A 22,043-nucleotide genomic window follows, 5' to 3' on the forward strand; every position below is an offset into this window, starting at 1 on the left:
CCGTCGGCCAGGTTTTCCCGATTGTTCTCCGATCACACCCAGACGGGCCTATACATAAATATGTATACTTCACTATCTCCTCCACATTCTGATTTTGCGGATTGATATACATAATCTGTACATAATTCTTCCCTGCTGGTACTCGTGGTCATCCATTCCTTGGGCGGTTGGTCCCCAGCACACATCATGCGTCAGCATTATCATATCCCCCTGGCCACTCAGCCCTACATCTTGGTATTCTGGATAAATAGCAGTTGTGTGTTACGTTACTCCTCATATGGAACAGACTGCCGGAATTGATGACCTTTCTATTAGTCCAAGCACATCCCCACAACAACCACCCGAGCCTGCACAAAATACCCCAGTGGAACTATGCTATAAATCCATGAAGTCTGAGGAGTTGCCTTCTTTCAGCCCTAGTAGCCGCAGGAATAGGAAAATTTTCTATTCCTTATGAAATGAGTCAACTTGATGAAATTAGTGTCTTCCAAATCATCACCTTGATAGATGGTACATATTTATCAATACTTAGGGCTGATACTGTACAATCATGACCCGCCATGAAAGAACGAACTCAAGGCAGCTATTACAATCTGGAATGTTCTAAAGAAATTCGGAGTAAAGCAGTCATTTGTGAACATTGATAAGAATATTCCAACAATTTCGAGCATCCGGATGAAAGAGTGAACGACGTTTAGTTCAGCGTGGATCACCCAAGCATAAGAGATTTGTGGGCCCCTCATCTCTTTCCATGACCTCAGAAAAGGGAGCTTCTCACGAGGTTTTACTTGTGTCCATATCAGATGCACCAACCACGGCAACAAGCAGATAAAGCACACTTCATGACCTTGCACGTAGCTAATCGCTATTAGTATCCGTAGGTAATCGCCTCTCGACTCCTTGTCTGAAAACTCACCTACTCGACTCTATTCCGATGTCTAGGACAGACGGTGTATTTTACTGTTGTTGTCGGGGTGATCAGGATGCTTTTGTCGCATTCCTCCCACCACGATTTCACAAAAGGTGTTCCACAAGTGGTGTAGGTTCGAATACCGGCGAGATTCCGCGATCCGGTGACATTGTATATCCTTTCGTTACAGTTGGCCCAGGCAGTGATGTGCATTTTCACATTGCCATTGCAAGTGCCAGATCTGCACATATTGACTATAGGGAGCGCAGCGAATGCACGACTGTGATCTTTGTGAGGAGGTATCTAGATGCTATTCAAAGAATCGTATGATGGGAAAACGCTTGCTTCGGAGTGATGGTAAGGGTGGTCTGGACTAAGTTGAGCACTGCTCCCAAAGCGCTTTATAGCGTGTGCAGATGAGGTTTGTGAATCCGATAGCCTTGTGCCCTCTCACGCTGGCACAAGTCTGATAGACTGACGTCCAATTGAACACTCCCACGTCGCCGTAGTCAGTAGAGAGGGCGAATACCTCTCGCCCATTATACCCTTCTTAATACTAACATTATGCCTTGAGCCCAGGATATATTCATTAATATACAACCATTAATTCCAGAAGCTGCCGACGAGACTGGTTACGACACTTGCTTTTTCGGGTCTCGGCGAGGCTAGATAGACTAAAATATTACGGACTACTTGTTGGCCCAAGCCTGGCGGATCAGTCATCAGACGTATGGTCATCACAATGTGGGATCAAATGATATGCGTGAATCATCCGATTACACGCTCAGGCTATGGCAACTATTGAGTTAAACTTTGTTAACTATGATCCTATTTGACATTTAAAGTGAAAACCCTACTTTCGCCGCATTCCGGTCCCGTGCCTTGGTGAGAACCATCGCTCTGCTATGAGGCTGCAGAAGTCTCCCCTATCTTTGAACATACTTTTACCATTGAATTTTATCTAGAGATTTCTTGTAAAAAAAATAGTAATATCTGTAATACCAGTTAGTTCGTATTTCTTCTATCTTCTGAGTTGATCTCTACAGAATTTTCAATACCGCACCCGGGCATCCTCGGTTCTGAGATAATTCAGAAGCCGCCAGTCAAGGCTGTAAAGCCCTCGTTTTATGCCCCAAGGCTTAGTGAAGGCTCCTGCATTCCAGCGTATTGCATCCAAGGATGTGAGATCACGAGCAGTAGTTCATCGGCAATAGTTCCCGCCAGTCCCACTTACGACCTGCGCGATGCATGCTCACAATAGTCATCAGCCCGCTACCAGCCCATTCGCTATTCGATCTGTGACGGTGGGATTCTCGCATGGCTTTCGCAGTTTGCAGACCCCGCGGTGGCTGAATGGTGCAGACAGGATCGACTGAGGCTGGGCGCGTGTGCGGTAATTACGCTATTGGTCCATATTACCGGGATGTACTTTCAAATAGTCATGGACTAGGTGGTAACGGGAGACATCAACGAAAAGGACAACAACAGGCGCCAAGGTATTCGTGGATAGGCAACCGGGTGCCATTCTGTAGCATCAAAACTGTGCTATGCAACCTCAGCTAGGGCAGATGGAGTCGGATATACAGTGTGGAGGCTATACCCTTATCTTGCAGATTAGTGGAGGTCAGCGGATGGCGCAGAGACGAAAGGCACCTAGATATCTCCGCGGCATGGGGCAGTCACACCCATACGGAGGGGGTGGGTTGATGAACACGAATTAAACGATTTTGCCGCGGTCTGTATTAATTTATAGGCGACAGGCATAGCAAGCTGGGTGTCAGTCGAGCGGCATCTGCGGCAGAATAAAAGGGCCAGTGCGTTAGGCTGCATGCCAAGGCGCAATGGTCGGTGGGTAGAGTAAAAGAAAGCGAGTGGTGATGAGTGTAGAATACAGGAGTGCAGGGTAGGGGAAGTAGAAAAGAGGCTGAAAGGGTGAGATCGGATTTTCATGTCAAGGCTACTGTGCACCTCTGCTAACTCACCCTTGGTACTTGATCATTCGCATTGTGTTCTTGCTACAGTCTTAGCCAAAGCTAAGCGTGCTGCGTTGGACAAATCTATCAACTCGAAATATTGCCAGCAAGCGACGTGCTTAAATAGACCCTTAACCCCACCAGATAGTTGTCTCAGAGTGCTCTATCCTCCAATATCAAAACACACTTCAATTCTCAAGTATTCTTCAAGAGCCAAAGCTAAGGCCCGATTACCACGATGCCACAATGCTTTAGAGATGCCCATGGCCAGTGGTGGGTCACCGAGTCCGTATGGCTGACATCCGCCAACGACATCCTGGCTGCTTCTCAAGCCATTCAATCAGGAGAGCATGGGGCGTACGGATGCCAAAATCAAAACGGGGTGCTGTATTATTTCAAAAACCAGACACGACGCGCAACGGACTACGATGTCAATCAAGCCCTCAGTACGAGGACTCGGGAACAACGAATTCAAATGCTCTTTGGAAGCGACGACGAGTCAAGTACTTCGAATACCACTTTTGATGATATTCTGTCGAGACGAAGCCGCTAGTTTACTATGACATTGATGAAGACGGAGATTTATTTATGATGGCGAATCTCAGGCTATCAGTTAAAGGAATTCGAGGGGTTTCAGGGATAATCCATCTTCAGTGCAACACTTGGAGATGGCTTTAATTCAAAGAATCGCGTGGATAATAGGAGAAGTTCTTATATAGTTGTTGGAGATTTTTTACGTCTTATCCAATGTCTGTTAGCAATGCGTATGTGAGTTCTAGTCGTCCATGTGTGCTCTTCGCATGTCTAAGAGGCTCTTTAGCTTCATGACAGATAAGAGATACTAAGCAGTATTTGTTATCGACTATATTTACTTAGCATTAGCATTTGCCTCGATTGTTCGGTATGTTTACGATGCAAATAAATTTAATAAGCTTCGGCGCCTATGTCCCGTCGTTACCTGCCCTCGATAGCTTTCAATATTCGCGGCGCTGTATCTTCATTGAGAAGGCCAAGGTAATACTCTATGCATGCACAGTCAGCCAGCCTAGTCCTAGTAGCTCTTGGGTTAACATACCGCAACATAACCACCGTGCGTTCACAAGTTTCAAGAAGCCTCTCAGAATCCGCAACTTCCTCAATGTCTCACTTGAGTCGGTTTCCATCCATATCCTCTCTGTCAACAAGCTCGCCGTTTTGTACACAAGAAAAGCAATAAATGGAGGAAGTCGATCAAAGTCTATGGCTTGTGTACCACTGACAAAGGGGTAAACCATGTCAGTTATGGTGGTGAGAACAGTGCCTAAAGATGAAGTAGCAAGTGTTTGGCAAGTTAAACTTTGTCCATCGGTGATCTGAACTTTGGTACCGTTCTCGTAGGCTAGGAGTAGGCCACTGTGCAACATCAGCATCGATGCGGATAACTCCAGAAGATCTGGCAGTGGGGAACGCGGCTCTACTAACATATGACAAAGTCCTAGCCCACCGGAGTATATCTGGTCCGCATCTTCAACCTCTTCGATTAGGAGCGTGCGGAGGCTATATGATGTCTCCACCCAAAGCCCTATTTCTTCCACGTTGAATGCTTGTTCGGGAGTGGGGTTGTGTAGCACGTTGTGTATGTTATCGAGAAGTGTGGACGCTTCGTACATACGGGAGAGTTGCCAGAGAGGGCTCTTTGTGTCTTTCTCGAGGCCGGTGGGCCAGGGTATCTTGTTGGGATCGTTGATACCCTTGGCGAGAGAGCGAGTGAGTGATGAATAGTGTCCAGATTGTATTGTTATATATCTGAAGTGTGTCAATAAAAAGGCGAGTTATAGATTTGAGGGATAAATGGAGGCTGCACCTGTCCAGAATACGGATTGCCCATCCAAGTAGTACGGCCTCCCCGCTCTTGGAGTCATCAGTAGTGGACGGTGAAGATGCTGGAGATGAGTAAGGGTGGATTTTCAGTGCATCAGCAGCTCTGACAGTGGCTCCCATAGAGATGTAAGCTGCCGGGTAGAAGCCATGTGCGACTTCAAATAGAGTGACCAAAGTCCTTGCTTGGACGATCTTGAGCGAGGTGATGCCGAGCCCTTCGATCACTGCTATCCAGCTCTTGACCTGTAGGTACGCGGACTGAAGACCAGATGCAGTCCCGTCTCGTGGAGAGGAAGGCGGGAAGGTACAAAGCAACGTAATGCAGAGGGCGAGAAGCGTGCAATCCAGGGAAGCTTCGCTCCAAAATTCCGGGAGCTGATCCTGTAATGTTTGTGGGATAATTGGGAACCAAGGATGGATAGATTTGGTGTATGTCACAAAGATATCGCTCGGGGCTGATGTAAGTTTCTTAGCGATAGCGTCTTTGATAGAGCCCGGACTTAGAGCTTCAGGGAAGAGCTCCGCGTCGAGGGAAGACGATGGCGTCGAGCTTGGAGATGATATCGCCCGTTCTTCATAGTGACAAGCTTGACGGAGCCTATCTCCTGTGTCAGAAATCCCACGGCTATCACTTACCATTTCAACAAGCACTCACCTCCGGCATAGTCCGCATTCAGGAGTAGCCCTATCGCATCGTCTCTTCTGGGATCTACACCGGGTGCAAGCCTTTCTGGCAAGATGTACCCGAGGACGATCATCCATTCTCACGAGTTTATCCTGCTTAATCACAAATCAAGGCATGGATTGCGGGATATGCGGAACCTGAAGCGGCATGCCGGCGGGAAGTTTGCGGTACTGGATGCTTATTCAGCCGGATTTGCGGATGCCACTCCGGCGGTGTTTATAGAATCAATGCGGGAATGGTGCGGACTTTCATGGATTTCGGTGAGAATTCATAGTAGACCATTAATAAAGTGATTGAAATGCTTTGTAAGAAGTGTGCTTGAACATGAATATATAATGGTGTTATGTCCCACGATAGGGTCTCCCCATAATTCATCTTCCATCCTCTGAAGCGCTCTCAAGATACTTTTAGTTTACAGCACGATGCCTAAGATTGAAACTGTTGCTATTGCTGGTGTAAGGAATCCAAAAAACATATAGATGCCAATTAGCTGATACATTCATAGGCATCTGGCACCCTGGGACCCCATGTGCTGGAAGCACTTGTCAATGCCGGCTTCCGTGTCTCGATTCTCACTCGTTCTGCGAAGCCTGGAGCATATGCCTCGAACATCAACGTTTTCGAAGTTGACTTTAATTCAGTGAAGTCGTTAACCACTGCACTCGAAGGCGTGGACGCTGTCGTATCCACGGTGGGTGGTGCAGCAATCGAAAATCAAACTGTGCTTATCGACGCCGCCATTGCCGCAGGAGTGAAGCGTTTCATTCCTTCCGACTATGGAAACGTTACCACCAATCCGAAGCTCGAAAACTTTCCAATTTATAGTTCCATGTTCAAGGTTCGAAACTATCTCCAGGAAAAGGCAGCGGCTGGAGAATTGTCATGGACAGTTCTTGCATGTGGCGCCTTCTTGGACTTAGTTTTGAACACCCCGGCTTTGCTGGACTTTCAGAACCACACTGTGACTCTGCTCGACGAAGGCGACAATCGGGTCAGTTCTACCTCCTTCGCTGCGCTGGGGAGAGCTATTGTTGCAATTCTGCAAAACCTTGACGCCACCGAGAACAAAGTCATACGTGTATCAGAGGCAATTTTGACTCAGAACCAACTGCTTGGGTTTGCAAAGGAGCTTCGGCCTGATATCAAGTGGAGGATTAGCAAGGAGCAGACAAGCGTGCTTTTGCAGGAGGGCCTGGAACTGTTTGGTGCTGGTGACTTCAGTCCGCAGGCCTTCATGAAATTGATGAAAGGTACCGCTCTCGCTGGTGATACTTATGGTGCTGCATATGATGTGACGGATAATGAGCTACTTGGCATCAAAGAATTGGCACCAGCAGACCTGAAGAAGCTTGTCGCCGAGAAGCTTGCCTAGATTAGATTGACTGTAAGGTCAGACTTGCTGCAAGAGCCTAGGGACTTCTACTTGTGATTATAGACTGATAGTGTGGACATTTGTCAATATCAGCTTAACACATTATCATACAGGTGAATATTAACATAGTATTACAACCTGAATTCATTCTTTATTTGTTCTCTCCTTCTTTCAGTCCCGGCGTTCTGCCCAGAAATCTCCTCCAGTACTTCATCGGTCAGATCACTCTAATGGACAATAAGAATAAAGACACCGGGACTCTTCTAACTATTACCTTGACTGGATAAAGCTACCTGCACGGAGTGATTTACTGAGAAGTCGTATTCTGAAGACTCAAACAATGACGCTTTCGTCTGGATTCTGTACGTGCAGCTGGATCATCCTTGGCGCGTCGCTTCGTAATCGCTGCATCACGTCCATAGAGGTCACGCATCTTCTGGCTCACTTGCAAATTCTATTGATAGCTCAAATTCTCTTGAAGCACGTCAATACTGCGGCGGTCTTGATAAAAGCAATCTGTCAGGAATTTGCGTAGCTGGTTCGAGGTTTCCGGCGGGCTCGATATGATCTGTTGCAGCAAAGTGTCGAATTCTTGTTCAGTGGCGGGGGCTTTCAACTCGGTAAGATCAACCCCATCCCTGGCCTCCAGGAGATCGAACCCTGCCCGTCTGTAGACGATTTCCTTGTTGATAGGCCAGATTCCGGATTGTCGCCAGCCCGTGATGATGTTCTTCGGGCTTAGGGCCTCCTGCCGGGAAAGCCACCAAAGCGGTACGAATTCATCCTTGCTAATGCCGAAATGACCGGGCTGTAATGACCGTCGCACTTCATCACTGTAGATTTCGGTGAATGGAGCGAGAACACCAACATCTAGTGGATGAAGAAGGTGCGAGGTGCTTGGAGGGGTGGAAAGTGGTATGATGTGATTTTCCCAGCAGGTGAGGACAAACTCAAATGGGACCGGGCAAGTCTGTCCATCGAGCAGGAGCAGACGCGTGAATCGACTCGATGAAGTATTACGGTCAGATAACACCTTTTGGGACACGTCTGTTTGGGGAATGAAGGTTCTTTTCAACCACTTCACTTCATGATGTTCATCGATAAGGCCTCTCTCTTGGTGTCCAACCAGTGCCTTTTTGTGGGGAATCATCAGGCTCCAAAGATGACTGACGGCGTTCCCTTTGAAGACGACATAAGGTGCTAGTATCTGGCCAGTCGTATTGCAACACTCAAAGGTGGTGACCCATTCTTCGCTGAGCGAGGCCCATTTAAGGCCTTATTTGTGGAGTGTTGCTTTGGACATGATGATCTTCTGACTGCTGGTCGGTATCTTACACATGAATCCTTTCACGTCCGCATTCCATATATCGTCAGGGTGAATCTGATATTGGTTTTTGGTCTTTTCGAAGAGATCAAGAAAGCCAGAGATTTTATCCGGTTGAGGATGCTTGGTTTTCTTATGGTCATCGGAATATGAGTCCCAAGTTGCCTTCAATTGTGGATGGCGTTCCAGAAACTGTCGAGGCCAAGCTTTAGCAAGGGGCCCATATCTTGCGTATAAGAGCTCACACTTCCGTCGGTGTAGAGCGTTTCCCGCGTCGCGGAGGAGATTAGGGGATGGCGGGAACCCTGACTCCAGCCATCGAACAATCCAATCGCAGATGATGGCTTCATCTAATTCACCAAGCCTCGGAGAAATAGGGTCAGCTCCAGCCACTGGCGCGTGATCTCTGCCATAGTACCGGTAGAATAGAGTTGCTTCTGGTACATAGCAGCGCCCTGCCGCATCACTTATCGAGGCGGCAACCTCGCCAGTGTGTAAGCACTGAATGGCTTTATCTATTCTTTCCTGTAATATGGCTTGAGCCTCCTCGTCCACTTTAGATGGGCCTGGTGGTGAAACGTCACTGTAATCGATTGGTTCAGATGGAAGGCGTGTCTCGGAAGGCGTAGAGGGAGACAGCGGAGGGCCTCTCTGGTCATCAATTGTATCTTGGATAATATTGAAATCAGTACCAGAGTCAGGATATAGGCTCAATGACCTACCCGCCATGGTAATCGGTGAAAGTTGATAGACAGTCTGCGTGAGTTAGCGGCCGGATTGAATGTTGTACGCGTTGTTGTGAACGACTTCAGTTGCGTTTCGCCAGACGGTCGAGTGCTTGATCACGATCCAGGATAGAGAGAAATTCCAGAACGATCACCAGAATTTGCTGGTGCAGAATCTGCCCCTTAAATAGCGCGTTGTTCCGGATCCACGCTCTGTTCCGGATCGTGGTCAGCACTCGAGAATCATGACCGGCTACCCGAGACACCCCAGACAACGCGCTCGCAATCAGCACGACTTTACCACCAGCCTACATACATTACAGTCATTTTCCTGAATATCTAGCGTGTTATCAACATTTCATATAAGTATTTCCGTATGTTTAATGTTATAGAAGGTGTTGTAGAGATAGAATTCGTTAGAATTGATATTCTATATAGTCTCAAGAGAGTGATGGGTGTCTCGGATAGCCAGTGATGATTCTAGAGATCTGCATGCCAGTCAGGAGCTGAGATTCATTACCACGTTGTTATGGCGTAAATCTCCAGAGTAACACATCAACCAGCATCATTGGTCTAGTGGTAGAATTCATCGTTGCCATCGATGAGGCCCGTGTTCGATTCACGGATGATGCACAGCAATTTCTTTTTTCCCTCCTCTCTTGTCACTTCTCCACTTCCCGTCCAACTTTATAATTTAAATCTTTTTTTTTTCTTATTGCTATATATGTATAATAAGTCAATGAACAGTACTCATTAATGAATTGAATATCATTCATTAGCAGATAGTCACAAGTACTACTAGATTCCTACCATGTGTCTTAATCGGCGATAAGTAGTTTGTTTAAGCGCAATGCGTCGCTCAATTGATCCTACGGAAGTCCTTGTCATAAAATATATACTATCATCACTGGCTGTCAGTTACTACTTACAACTTACTCCGATGAACAAGTTCCACCCTCAGCATCATAATCATGGTCATCAGTATAACTTCCAGGCTCTACACTACAAGACAATCAATCAATCAACCTTCACATCCCCACCCCCCCTCACACACCACTTCACATGCTCCAACACTCTCCAATAAACATCCTTCGCGGCATTCTTCCCAATGACCGGATCCAAATGCCCATACCCCTCCACCAAGAACCGACGATACAGATGCTCCCCAAACCTCCGTCTCAGCATCTCATAGTCACGCAAAGTCGACTCAGGCTTAAACACCTCATTGACTGTACCCGAAACGAACAAGATAGGGATACCCTGCAGATTCAACAGACTCCGATCCGTTAGCATAGGACGAAGCTCATTATCCAAACATGCTCCGTATGTTCCCATGCGAGTCACATGCTCGAGCAGCCTTGTATGCGTATCCGCGAAGAACTGGCCGACGTTGTCGTGAGTGTTGGCATTGAGATTCTTGTGGTTCCAGCACAAGCCGAAGGCAAATGTGGTCCGATGGCAGTGTGTCGAGGTGCAGATGTCTCGGCGGTGTTCGACGGGGTAGAACTGGAGGAGGATATCGAGGATCCTATGGATGAGTTTGTTGCCGTTAGGTGAGCCGATTGGATAGTGGGTTCCGGAGATGAGTTCGTAGAGTCGGATTAGGGCTGGTGTGGCGGCTTTTAAGGAGTTCCAGTAGGCTAGAACTTGGGTTATGAATACGGCGTTGGCGGTGATGCCGAGAATGTGTGTGCGGTTGATGGTGCCGTCTAGGAGACCCATGGCAAGGGCTGCGGAGCCTTGGCAGTGGGCGACCACGTATGGTTTCTGCTTCTGATGGTTTAGGATGTGTTGCAGTGCCGCCGCGATATCGAGACGGCAGTCGTAAACGGTGCATTGCGCGGATGTTTTGGCGTCGCTGCCCCAGCGGGGGGTTAGGACGTAACATCGATATCCGCGTGCTGTGAAGTACTCGACCAAGTTGCATCGCAAATATGGAAGTGCGAAGGTGCTATGTGTGGCATTACCGGTGACTCCTGGGATAAATAAGACGGGTTGAGATTCAGGGCCTGGGCTTTCTATAGCCTCGTCTGTGCCAAGTAACGGCTCGTATTCTTCGAGACGCACAGTGACACCGTCTACTGTGCAAAGATTTATTGTCCTAGAGGGCTGCTGCTTTGGATCAGGTGGAGGATGAGGGGGGTGGCGAGATTTGCGAGCAGGCGTCAAAGGTCGAAGGAAGACGACAACAAGTTGAAGAGTAAAGTAGGCCAGGAAAAGGACCAATGCAAGGATTAGTTCGAGTCTAAATGGTTCAGTCGTGCGGAAAGTCTTTAGCTGCCGTCGGAACGAAGGCCATGATATGCGCAGGACGCCTGCTCCGACCTTCAACCCATCATCTCGTGTGATGAGAATGTTAACCTTGGTGGTCGCCTCCCACATTCCGCGAATGGAGAACGCGGAGGCCGAATCAATCTGTTTGTGTCCTTCGAGCTTATAGTTGGTGTTCTCCAATGATATGAGCTGCATTGAGTATATCAAGGATGTCGACTCTGCCTGCTCTTTTGACCGAATGAAAAACTGAACCTTGCCATCTACTCTCATCGGACCTCTGGATAGTCCATGGCAGGCCACTGTTCCGGTGCATATGCCTTCGTAGTGCAATCCATGGGTATCTAACATCATCAAGACCCCGCTTTGCACAGAAGCTGGCGACTCACCTATTCTTCGACAAATCTCAACCGTGAGAACCATACGCATGGTGCACGACGAACCCCGACCTAGCGCTTCGTATGTGTCAAAGGCCACATCCTTCGATTGCAGACATATGTGTCCGTCGAGGACTTCGGTGAACTGCCATCCAATGGGCGATAGTAACTGGTACGACTTAGCTGTGTCCTGAAAGCCATGGGCAACCTTCTGTGATATCGTCGGCTGGGAAGAGGCGTCAAGTGTTCCATTCAGAGTGTCAGTATCAATGGAGAATCCTCGCCTCTTGGCAATCAGTTCAACAGATCGTTCGGCAAGCGCAGTTATTGTCGCCATCGGATTCACGCCTGAGATATTAACATATGAAGCGGAGCCGGATGAATCAGTACCCACCTAATGCAGTTGGAACAATCGAGGCGTCGCAGCACACAAGGCCTTCGTGCGCTGAACTTCCATGGCCCGTGTACACCTGGCCTAGATGGTTCGTGACACCTCCCCGGCCTGTGCCGTCGCTACTCATATTGGCTCCCCCGAGCGGATGGACGGTGACTTCTTCCTGCTCACGACCTAGAGAACATTTTAGCATGGTAATGTGACTATGAGGGAGGACGTACCACGCAAAAGTGAAGATCCGACTTTCCCTCCAGCCCGGGTGATCACATAGCTTAGAACATGTCGGATGTTGGAAAAGTTTGCAGATCTTCCCTCTCCGGGCCCGCGTAGAACTGCTCGATCGTCTTTCAGGGTGAGTGTGAGTTCGTTACTATCATGGGACATGACTAGATAGGTGGAAGTGCGTTGCATTGCTCCCCTTAGTCTAGACGCCTTGAAAGAAGGCAATTTGAGTTTCGAAATGCTTCTCCAACCGCGAGACATGCTCCCCGAGATCGACCTGGGTATCGAAAACCGAACGGTCTGTAGCACAAGCATGGCTTGAATCAGCGGGCTCAACGCTTTTGGTATGCTTCCATCTTCAATCACATAGCCAGCTAGGACATCCCTTGAGGATGCCCCTCTTCGATCCACAACCCCGGTGACAGTTGGACCTGCTGCCCCTGAGATGCCATTCACGTGTGAGTCGCCGTTGTATCCTGGGTTTGTCCTTAGCCATGGTCTATGTCCATATTAACCAAGCTTACCAAAGAACAACATATCCCCATTCCCTGACATATTCCTTCCCACCATGGGTGAAATTGGCAGACCGCAGTCTCTTGAACGGAGCAGAATCTCCGTTGTTCCCAAGGCGCCAGCCCCAAGGAAGCATAACTCCTCCTAGCCACATGACAATCTATAAGCTCAGGCCAAAAAGTATTGACTATCAACTTACCGCTTTGACCCAAAACAATTGTGTCTTGACATCCGACCTCCCGCTCCCATGCCAGGCAAAGTACACCACGTAGCCCTCCTCGTTCGGTGCCTGCTCTATGTACCGTACCTCGCAGCCGCAGAAGATCTCAGCACCCCAATTCCATGCATCCGCAAGGTACGTCGTAGTAACCGTGTTTTTGGATCCGTCATTCAGACCGGTGCTTTCATTTCCCGAACCGGTATTTTCCTGCATCATCACGCCGACATGGCTGCGCTCCCGACGGAAAAAAGTTGTCAGTGGCGCGCGGTAGAAACTGACTCCCTTACCTAGCCATTCTGCTTGCGTCTGAATGGCTTCAAGTTTTAGAAGCCGTGGGTGACTTTCTGGGTAAGGTGAAGGTTGCAGCATCTCGGCGCCGCGCGAGTAGTCTAGTTTCGTAGATGTTAGGAACATAGGTCCCAGCTACGGTTCGATGTAAACTCACATGGTTGAAGAGAAGAACTGTTATTCCTTATCTCTGGGGGCCATACGCTCATTTGTAGAGTTTGTTGATCGGCTTCGAGGAAGACTCCGGCATTGATGAGTGAACAGCCGCCTAGTGCTGCGTAGTAGATTGAACGTTAATGGTGGGTGCTTCTGACTCCAAGTCTTACAATTGAGAACCATCTTCTTTAGTCCCCTCCCTAATTGATGAAGGGTATACATACCGCGAGCGACAAGAGCATGCTGCCCATCCCCTAGGACCAACTGAAATAGTCGAGTCGGCTTGTCTGAAAACCGCCATCGGGTAATACCCGAGATGTTGATCTCCCTCAGACATTGGAAAAGCGAACGAGGGAAAGATCCAGCTGCACCATGTCTATCGGTCACTATGTCCTGACGAGCTCAGGGATGAAAGTATACGCACGGCGTCTCTCCCAACCCATTTCAAGAACTGCCACGCTCTTCCCAGCTCGAGCCATTCGGCTCGCTGCCACTCCAGCACCATAGCCGGACCCGACAACGACAACATCGTATCGTTCTTTCATTGACCTAAACGGACTGGTGAGTTGGGGATAGTCATCTGGTCGAGATCCCTCTGTTGTAGTCATGGTTGGAAAAGGGTGGATTGTTTGGAGGGCAAGGTTTTTGGAGAGAGGCGTTTTTACGAAAGCGACGGGGAGATAATAAGGTCCATTTTACCATTGACTGATTCGTAGGTGATAACGAATTGTGCTTCGTTTGAAATTAGTCCTCGTTACACACCGCACTGCAGCCTCATCAACACTCAATGTCAAGGCACCGGGCTTGTGGGCAATACGACGGCGTGGCGGATGAAGTGCGGCAGGGATTGGCTACCTCTCGCGCACAGTTGCCGGTGGCTGAGGTGAGATTCCAAGCTGCAGTATGAGCTTCCAATGGGATACATCGAGAAGATGTGTGATTGTCTGCAAAGTTGTGATTGTCCCCTGTGTCACTTGTCTTCCTGATGGATCGTGATTAACCTACTGAGGGTGGTTCAGATGACCGGGACCCTTGCGTGGAGACATCACGTCAAGATAGATGGTTCCATATAAAATGCAGCTACTAGGGTAAGAAGGATATTGAGTCAAGGAGGTGTACAGCCGATCATTGCTCACAAGGCCCTGAGTAATGGGTGGGACGTGAAATCTGGAGACTATGCGGGGGTCAGGTTCCACCGCCGACTCGGAGTTACAGTAATAGTGCTCCGGATACAGTTTGGCAGATAAGATCAACCTAACTTTCTGTATGGAGGCATTGACCTTTTCGTCACAAGATAAGCAGCCTGCCAGCTTGGTGCCGGAACCTAGTTTGCAGCACGGCTTGTGGCTGATTGGGCCAGCGCAGCGCAGATCGAACCTTCCCGGGCCTACATGAGGATCCACAAGAGAACGATTCTTCGGATGAAGACGGTGTGTAGGGAGTACGCTTACCATCATACTCTTTCGGGAGTTCCTCAGTTTGAGTTGATGAGCTCTTCAAACGCCATTGTAGTGGTCAGCTGTACCCAAGACACCAGTTGCCATGTCTCACATTGCCAGTTATCAACAGCCCAAATGCGAGGGTCCAGGACAGGGAATTTTCCATGACTGACATGTCAGACGTTACTGGCTTGGGTCGATCCTATTCGCCTATCTAAATTACTATGCACATCGCTCGGTTCCTAATGTTGACAATGGAATATCCACAAGGTATATTATCTCTAGTCCTGACTGGCCTTGCCTCCTCTTGAACCCGTCAAATTCGAGGCAGACTAGAAACAAGTAGATCATCAACTTAGTACCAGTACCAGTGTTGATCATCTACGCTACAACTTCTCAAATGTCGGCTTTCTCTTTTGAATGCCCGACAGCAAGGCGGCAGTGACATCATTGGTCTGCAGCATCGCACTGTTCCAGACAGTCGTATACCGCAGTCCTAGAGTGTAGAGTATAGAATTAGCACCGATACATATCATGACCCGAAATCACTGTGGAGTAGTACTTACCCTCCGCAACACTATGATCCCTCGAATAATTTAACAACTCCTTGGTCCCCTGCACCGCAACGGGACTCTTCGATGCGATCAAACCTGCCAGATCCAAAGCACCCCGGACCGCCTCCTCTTTGTTCTTGAACACGCGATTGACGTATCCCACGCGCAAAGCCTCGTCCGCGCCAAAGATCCTCGCCGACAAAGCCACCTCCTTCACCCATCCAAAGTTCCCGACCACCTTGGGCAACCGACTCAATGTGCCGATATCTGCCGCCAGACCGATATCTACTTCCTTCACGGTGAATTGGACATCGGCGGAGCAGACCCGCACATCCGCGGCCACACCAATGTCAATGGCGAGACCATAAGAGATACCGTGGTAGGCCACGATCACCGGTTTCTCGCACTTCTCAACGGCCGAGATGCATTCCTGAAACTCGGCGATGTGGCGCCGCAGTTGGGTGGCTTTGCGGGCGGAGTCGCTGGCGGTGTTGGAGTCGGAGAGGAGGCCTTCGGAGGCGGCTTTGACGTCGAGACCGGCGGTGAATGCGCGGTCGCCGGCACCGGTGAGGACGATGGCGCGGACGGAGGGATCCGAAGAGAGGCGCGTGAAGATGGTGGAGAGTTCTAGCCACATGCTAGGGGATGGTTTAGATATTGATTTTGGCTGGAAGGCAGGGGGGGAAGGGGTACCTTTCCACAAAGGCGTTCAATTTGTCGGCGCGGTTGATCTCCACGTGGGCGACATATTGACGTTCTGGCGGGAATGTGACGTTGAAATGCTGGTATGTGTAGTCCGACATGATGGGAAGTGAGACTGCGAGGGTATGCTGGAAGAGTAGTTGATTTAGTGGGAATAGAGAACACCGCCAGAGATTAAAGTATGATGTTTGGAATGGAGAGAGAGAACCGAGGAAGAGGGAGGAGGGAGCTGCATCATAACCAACTGATGGACTAATCCGGGGAATGACTGGAAGGGATGCCGAGGTCCAACTGTCGCGTCCAAACAAGGTTAGCGGCCGCAGTGGCTCCTCCACGTGAACGCTCCTTGTGAAGTATATCTCACTACTATGGCTTCATCCATCCTTGTTGGATTCCCAGGTGCAACATTGCACTACCCTTTTGCATAGGAGAGACTTGCTCACACCGAGTTCCCTGATCCATCGCACCGACCACCGTGCCGGTACATTCCTAAACCAAGGGATTCCTCAGCTGTTCCTTGTGCACCTTTACGATTACACATCAGCTATGATATGATGGAAGACACTCGAGCGGAAACAGCGGGTGCGCATTTGGCTTCCTCACGAAAGAGAGAGTCTCAGAAATAAGTCTAGACCGTATGCGAACCCCCCTCCTTCTTCATCCATCACGTACATACATCGTCACGACCTCGGTTTTTCAAAGTTTATTATAGTATAAGATACGAGGAAGTAGCAACGACCCAGGACGTCTAGTATCTGCTCGGAACCCACTTTGTTAAATCTGACAAGTAGTCTGACATCTCAAACCCTTCTATTCATTCAACATGGTTGCCGATGCTGTGCCCAAAAAGTTCGCCGTTCTTATCGACGCCGACAATGCGTGTTACTCCACCGTCCATCGCCTGCTGGCCGAGATTGCAAAATACGGCACAGCTCATGCCAAACGAGCATATGGCGACTGGAGCAGCCACAATCTCATAGGCTGGAGGGACGAACTTCTCCAGCAATCAATTTTGCCCATCCAGCAGTTCGCCTATACTCAGGGCAAAAATGCTACGGACTCGGCGATGATCATAGACGCCATGGATCTTTTATATACCCGCCGCTATGATGGATTTTGCCTTGTATCCAGTGACAGTGATTTTACCAGACTAGCCGCTCGTATCCGAGAGTCGGGACTCCTGGTCTATGGGTTCGGCGAGAAAAAGACGCCTCAGCCTTTCGTGGCTGCTTGCGATAAATTCATCTATACGGGAAATCTCGTGCATGTCGATGAACTGGAGCCGCATGCCACTAGGATCCGCGCCCCTGAGCATCCTTTGCCGGTCAAGGAAGTGCAACTTGAAGAACCATTGGCAACGCAGCTACGAATGTCGGTAGAAGCAGCCTCCGATGACGACGGATGGGCTATGCTCGGTGACGTTGGCCGTCTGCTGACCGAAAGACATCCGGAGTTCGACTCTCGTACTTACGGATATCACAAACTCAGTGATTTAATCGCTGCTTCATCGTTGTTTGAAACTAGCCGCCGGCCTCACAAGTCGACTACCGAGATTTATGTCCGCGATACGCGCCGGAAGTCTTAGTGGCGTGCTGGCTGGGGATATCGTTTACTCTTAATCTCCCTACGGGATATCTCTAAACCGTTGGAGAGGCTCGAATAACGATTGCAGGCTTGAAAATGCTTGGTGTGCTGAAAATCCGATTATTCACATCAACCTTTGCAATGTCAATTTATCTGCAAGTACTACGTCCTACTCAGCAGCTATACAAGCCACAGCATCACGCTTGTTGGGAGCTGCAGAGTGGACTTCGCGTCTGCTGCGATCACTATCAATGACTTATGGTCTAGTCTCATGCTTGCCTGAGACGGATCACCTGAGCAGGAAACGTATGGAAAAAGGTATGCTAAAAGTGAAATGGACCCTCCCCCCGTAAAACAATTGTCAAGGTCTGCTGGGTTGGAAGTAAGGCTACTGCCTAGCTTTGATCTTCCGATAACCTGCCAAAAGTCTCTTCGATTGTACCGTAATCTTTTCTTCTTGCAAAGTACGTGTCAGTTAGTAGGCTAGTTATGAGAATGTCATTTCCTTCTTTCCGCTCCAAGATCTGAAAGCACAAAACTTTTGCCTCATAAATAAATATTCGACCACTTGGGCCTATCACTGGATCTTCCCATCCAAACTCCAATTCTCTTTCTCAAGCTAATTTGAGCCCTCTCGGGAGACAAGTCCAACAAAGACAGGGCTTACTGAGATACTCGCTACGGGTTATTATATGAATACTACTCATCTTGAATCTTCCTAATCGTCGATGTCATTGAAAACAAACTAGGTTCAGCCAGACTCTATCAACGGAGACCCCTCTTACTCCTACAGTACAGTGGGCTGGGAGTTACTGCGGACACCTCCCAGGAGCAGGAATGCGTCGCGCTATCTCTATTCCAGCGGTGAAAAAGACATCGCCTTCCAGCTTATCTGTGCATTCCATGGCCCAGGGTGATATTCATCCTCACACTAATACTGTAATGCGTATCATTTAGATGTCAGGGACTGCGAGCATTCTGGATATGGCCATAGGGGCGGGTCAATGCTTAATCAAGAACAATGATGTGCATCAACGATAACGGTGATGCAAGGAGGGGAACGATAGCCTTTTCGACTCGAAAATCTCTCGTAATGCAATAGTAGTGACAATGATAGAATGGGATAGATAAAGGTCCACTGGGTAGGACATTAGGTGCGGTGCATACCAAGTACAAGCAGCAATGAAGGCATGCATAGATATTCCCGAGTATGAACTTCCGAGAACGGACTAGCGCAGACAGGGTTGACTACTTGCAGGGGGATGTCACATACTGACAGCAGTTGTTATCATGAACCCGCAACGGCTGCTGGCATTTCTCTTCCAGCCACATTGGTTCTTTCAGATTTGGACCTGCATGCTTCAAAAGACTACTACACCGATCAAGGACAATGAAGGTCGAACCAGCAAAAAGACGTTGAGATCAGCATATCATGTCTCACCACGACAGAATGATACACATGGGGGAATTCCAAATTGTCAAAAACAAACACAATGGCATCATCTTAGGTATGGAAGTCCTCGTAAAGCTCTAGTCAACAGTTGGCCTTGACATACGGCGTGTTATCTTGTCCGGTAGCACAACCATTCCGCTTTCATTCCAACCGAGTCAGTCAACCGACCACCAACGCTCACATCCTTGCATCCTCGTAGCACAAATCAGCACGAGAAGATATGTGAGTCTGGAAGTATCGAGAAAGACACGATACAGAATATAAAGCTCTCTGTTTTGATGTCAAATATATCCATGGAGACTGTGAGATGCCTTGAAGCCTACCATCCTCAATATCGTTCGTTTTACACCGTGACTTACAGACGGCCACCGGCATTCTCAACATACAGAATGGTCCTCAGAAAGTTTACCTCAGACGCACTTGACAGCCTGTGTACTCGCGAACAGCTCGATCTGTTGAACTCCATCGACACGCTTCGTTCTCAAGGGATTAGCCATTATGTGTCTTTGCCCCAAATAATCGTCTGCGGCGACCAGTCCTCCGGAAAAAGTTCAGTCCTCGAGGCAATATCCGGTGTCTCCTTCCCTGTCAAGAGCAATCTCTGCACACGGTTCCCCACAGAGCTCGTCCTCCGGAAAGACACCAATGTCGGCGTGAGAGTCTCCATTGTACCCCATCACTCGCGTAGCGAGGCGGAACAACGGTTGCTGGGAAGCTTCTGCGAAGAACTCGATGGTTTCGACGGACTGCCTCAACTAGTCGATAATGCTAAAGCAGCAATGGGCATCTCCACCCACGGCAAAGCATTCTCGAATGATCTTCTACGGATTGAAGTATCGGGACCGGATAGGCCACACTTGACGATTGTTGACCTGCCAGGACTGATACATTCAGAGACAAAACAACAATCGGCAGCAGATGTTCAGCTCGTGCAGAATGTGGTCCAGTCATACATGAAAGAGCCGCGAAGTGTCATTCTTGCAGTGATCTCAGCGAAGAACGACTACGCGAACCAGATTGTCTTGCGGCTCGCAAGGGATGCTGATAAGTCAGGCGATCGAACCTTGGGAGTTATTACCAAACCAGATACACTGGTCCCGGGTTCCGAAAGCGAAAAGATGTTTATATCACTGGCAAACAACCGAGACGTTGAATTCCGGCTAGGATGGCATACGTTGAGAAACATGGATAGTGATGAGGGGAGCTGGACGCTGTCCGACCGTGATAGAAAGGAGCGCGAGTTCTTTTCCAAGGGCGCTTGGGGGGAGATGCCCTCGTCATGGGTTGGGATCAACTCACTGCGAACCCGCCTCAGCAAGGTGCTTTTGCGACAAATTGCAGCTGAGCTTCCAAGCCTTATCGATGAGATCAAGGAAAAACAATCTAATTGCAACCAGCAATTGATCAAGCTTGGTCAGCCGCGAACCACGCTGGATGAGCAGAAGACCTATCTTCTGAGTATCAGTCAATCTTTCCAGACCATAGTCAAGGCAGCCGTCGATGGCACATACAATGAACCGTTCTTCGAGCGCGCCCAATCCTCTATGGGCAAGAAAAAGCGGATTCGCTCAGTCATTCAGAATTTGAATGAGGAATTCGCAGAGCGTCTCAATAGACAAGGTCACTACCGTAAGGTTGTGGAAAAAGGGCCTCCTGATGATGAGCAGAAAGGGCAACTCTCGATTACGCGAAGCGAGTTTATTAATCATATTCAGGAGCTCATGAGACAAACCAGGGGCCGGGAGTTGCCAGGCACATTTAATCCGATGATTATCGGCGAACTCTTCAAGGAGCAGTGCAGCCCGTGGCGAGATATAACATGTCAACATATCCTTGGTACCTGGGAGGTGGTCGAGGAGTTTTTATCACTCTTGACAGGGTTTGTTGCCGATGAAGCCACTTCGGTAATCCTCTTTGACAAGGTCATCTCGCCTGCACTGAATCAACTCAAAAAGAGTCTGATAAAAGCATGCGAAGAACTGGTTGGAAGTCACCAACAAGGTCATCCAATCACATATAATCACTACTTTACCGAGACGCTACAAAAGATTCGTGCAGAGAGGCGCGCAGTCTCCATCCGTCAAACGATCAAGAAATTCTTTGGGATTACGGACTTGAAGTGTTATAAGGAATACGGAAATTCATACAATCTAGAGGAGTTGGTTCAATCGCTCCTGTCGTTTGATGAACCGGATATGATACGGTTTGCATCAGCCGAAGCGTTGGACTGCATGCTCGCTTATTACAAGGTATAGACGGCAGCTCAAAGCTAAGTCTCTTTTAGAATTCAGTACTAACTCTCCCAGGTGGCATTGAAACGATTCATAGATGACGTTGCAGTCGAAGTCGTGGAGGTGAAGCTGGTCCAGTCTCTCACCGGAATATTTACACCCCTCAAAGTATTTGAGATGCCGGCTGAGCTGGTGACACACATCGCCGGCGAATCCGAGGAAAACCGCACACTACGGCAACAGTTGAACAAGAAGTTACAGATTCTTGACAAAGGCTTGAAAACATGCCGACAATTCATTGGTGGTCGCGGCATTGGTGGGAATGGTACCAAGGAATCCCGCCATTCAGATGACAAGGCAGCAGAGGCCCCTGAGCTTGGACTGTCGCATTCCGAGGTTGAGGGTAATATTCCCTTACAAGAATATGTTGATTCAGGTGCCGAAGGTCCGTGACTACAATTTACTATGGGCGATGGCTTGGTTAACTGTCAGTTAGTGTCTAGTTTACAAGCCCACCACTCGGAAGCTAGTGAGGACTACGGCGGGCTAGCAGAAGAGTCACCCTCATTCGTGGAGGAGAATATCTTCCCGTCTGAAACTGTGTCATCAGATGAGAAGGATCCAGCCTTGCTGGTATCAATTAAGAAAGATAAGAAGAAGAAGGGAAAGAAGTCAAAGAAGAAAACTAGTCCGCTGTATTGAACTTAATACTACATTTACTCGCTTTTGTGCCTTTTTACCTTAGTATACGAGACGCAGAGTGATGTACACCACCTGAATAGCTTTGAAT

At 48.7% G+C, this 22,043-nt stretch overlaps 9 protein-coding genes and 1 non-coding gene across 10 annotated transcripts; 5 read left to right on the forward strand and 5 right to left on the reverse strand.

Moving 5' to 3' along the window:
* Positions 1-502: 502 nt before the first annotated feature.
* On the reverse strand, positions 503-1,565 carry ASPBRDRAFT_285633 (uncharacterized protein). The gene is made up of 2 exons (XM_067622525.1): positions 921-1,565; positions 503-858 (listed from the first exon to the last, which is right to left on the reverse strand). Exons 1-2 carry the CDS (start codon positions 1,157-1,159, stop codon positions 549-551), a joined length of 549 nt encoding a protein of 182 aa, XP_067476961.1. The 5' UTR covers positions 1,160-1,565; the 3' UTR covers positions 503-548.
* A 1,260-nt stretch (positions 1,566-2,825) lies between these two features.
* Positions 2,826-3,509, forward strand: ASPBRDRAFT_285663 (uncharacterized protein). Its single transcript, XM_067622526.1, has one exon. It carries the CDS (start codon positions 2,859-2,861, stop codon positions 3,180-3,182), a length of 324 nt encoding a protein of 107 aa, XP_067476962.1. The 5' UTR covers positions 2,826-2,858; the 3' UTR covers positions 3,183-3,509.
* Positions 3,510-3,837: 328 nt separating this feature from the next.
* ASPBRDRAFT_130970 (uncharacterized protein) lies at positions 3,838-5,505 on the reverse strand (the record flags this gene model as incomplete). Its single annotated transcript, XM_067618282.1, has 5 exons — positions 3,838-3,905; positions 3,959-4,275; positions 4,345-4,668; positions 4,727-5,341; positions 5,399-5,505. The coding sequence occupies 5 exons, from the start codon at positions 5,503-5,505 to the stop codon at positions 3,838-3,840; spliced, it is 1,431 nt and encodes a 476-aa protein (XP_067476963.1).
* A 345-nt stretch (positions 5,506-5,850) lies between these two features.
* On the forward strand, positions 5,851-6,800 carry ASPBRDRAFT_131072 (aromatic alcohol reductase; the record flags this gene model as incomplete). Its single annotated transcript, XM_067618294.1, has 2 exons — positions 5,851-5,883; positions 5,934-6,800. The coding sequence occupies 2 exons, from the start codon at positions 5,851-5,853 to the stop codon at positions 6,798-6,800; spliced, it is 900 nt and encodes a 299-aa protein (XP_067476964.1).
* Positions 6,801-6,962: 162 nt separating this feature from the next.
* ASPBRDRAFT_182907 (uncharacterized protein) lies at positions 6,963-9,255 on the reverse strand. Its single transcript, XM_067619990.1, has 3 exons — positions 8,847-9,255; positions 8,118-8,792; positions 6,963-8,075 (listed from the first exon to the last, which is right to left on the reverse strand). The coding sequence occupies exons 1-3, from the start codon at positions 8,851-8,853 to the stop codon at positions 7,255-7,257; spliced, it is 1,503 nt and encodes a 500-aa protein (XP_067476965.1). The 5' UTR covers positions 8,854-9,255; the 3' UTR covers positions 6,963-7,254.
* A 156-nt stretch (positions 9,256-9,411) lies between these two features.
* ASPBRDRAFT_t204 lies at positions 9,412-9,482 on the forward strand. Its single transcript has one exon. It is a non-coding gene; the product is annotated as a tRNA-Gly (tRNA).
* A 276-nt stretch (positions 9,483-9,758) lies between these two features.
* ASPBRDRAFT_209242 (uncharacterized protein) lies at positions 9,759-13,898 on the reverse strand (the record flags this gene model as incomplete). The annotated part of the gene is made up of 8 exons (XM_067621856.1): positions 9,759-11,845; positions 11,892-12,065; positions 12,113-12,589; positions 12,638-12,770; positions 12,826-13,235; positions 13,292-13,408; positions 13,515-13,655; positions 13,715-13,898. 8 exons carry the CDS (start codon positions 13,896-13,898, stop codon positions 9,867-9,869), a joined length of 3,615 nt encoding a protein of 1,204 aa, XP_067476966.1. The 3' UTR covers positions 9,759-9,866.
* Positions 13,899-15,115: 1,217 nt separating this feature from the next.
* On the reverse strand, positions 15,116-16,086 carry ASPBRDRAFT_57339 (enoyl-CoA hydratase/isomerase family protein; the record flags this gene model as incomplete). The annotated part of the gene is made up of 3 exons (XM_067627727.1): positions 15,116-15,225; positions 15,296-15,921; positions 15,977-16,086. 3 exons carry the CDS (start codon positions 16,084-16,086, stop codon positions 15,116-15,118), a joined length of 846 nt encoding a protein of 281 aa, XP_067476967.1.
* A 722-nt stretch (positions 16,087-16,808) lies between these two features.
* On the forward strand, positions 16,809-17,570 carry ASPBRDRAFT_198362 (NYN domain-containing protein; the record flags this gene model as incomplete). The annotated part of the gene is made up of 1 exon (XM_067621192.1): positions 16,809-17,570. The coding sequence occupies one exon, from the start codon at positions 16,809-16,811 to the stop codon at positions 17,568-17,570; it is 762 nt and encodes a 253-aa protein (XP_067476968.1).
* A 1,841-nt stretch (positions 17,571-19,411) lies between these two features.
* Positions 19,412-21,706, forward strand: ASPBRDRAFT_182915 (uncharacterized protein; the record flags this gene model as incomplete). The annotated part of the gene is made up of 2 exons (XM_067619991.1): positions 19,412-21,271; positions 21,329-21,706. 2 exons carry the CDS (start codon positions 19,412-19,414, stop codon positions 21,704-21,706), a joined length of 2,238 nt encoding a protein of 745 aa, XP_067476969.1.
* Positions 21,707-22,043: the final 337 nt, after the last annotated feature.

Source organism: Aspergillus brasiliensis (assembly GCF_001889945.1).
Source record: "Aspergillus brasiliensis CBS 101740 unplaced genomic scaffold ASPBRscaffold_10, whole genome shotgun sequence".
NCBI lineage: Eukaryota > Fungi > Ascomycota > Eurotiomycetes > Eurotiales > Aspergillaceae > Aspergillus > Aspergillus brasiliensis.

What these genes read in the sequence shown, in the direction of transcription:
- ASPBRDRAFT_285633 (XM_067622525.1), bottom strand. Translation starts at nt 1,159, where the DNA reads ATGTGCAGATCTGGCACTTGCAATGGCAATGTGAAAATGCACATCACT. An exon ending in AGACATCGGAATAGAGTCGA is followed by an intron (nt 859 to 920) that starts GTAGGTGAGTTT and finishes AATAGCGATTAG; the next exon opens with CTACGTGCAAGGTCATGAAG.
- ASPBRDRAFT_285663 (XM_067622526.1), top strand. Translation starts at nt 2,859, where the DNA reads ATGTCAAGGCTACTGTGCACCTCTGCTAACTCACCCTTGGTACTTGAT.
- ASPBRDRAFT_182907 (XM_067619990.1), bottom strand. An exon ending in GTGTAAGATACCGACCAGCA is followed by an intron (nt 8,076 to 8,117) that starts GTCAGAAGATCA and finishes TCCACAAATAAG; the next exon opens with GCCTTAAATGGGCCTCGCTC.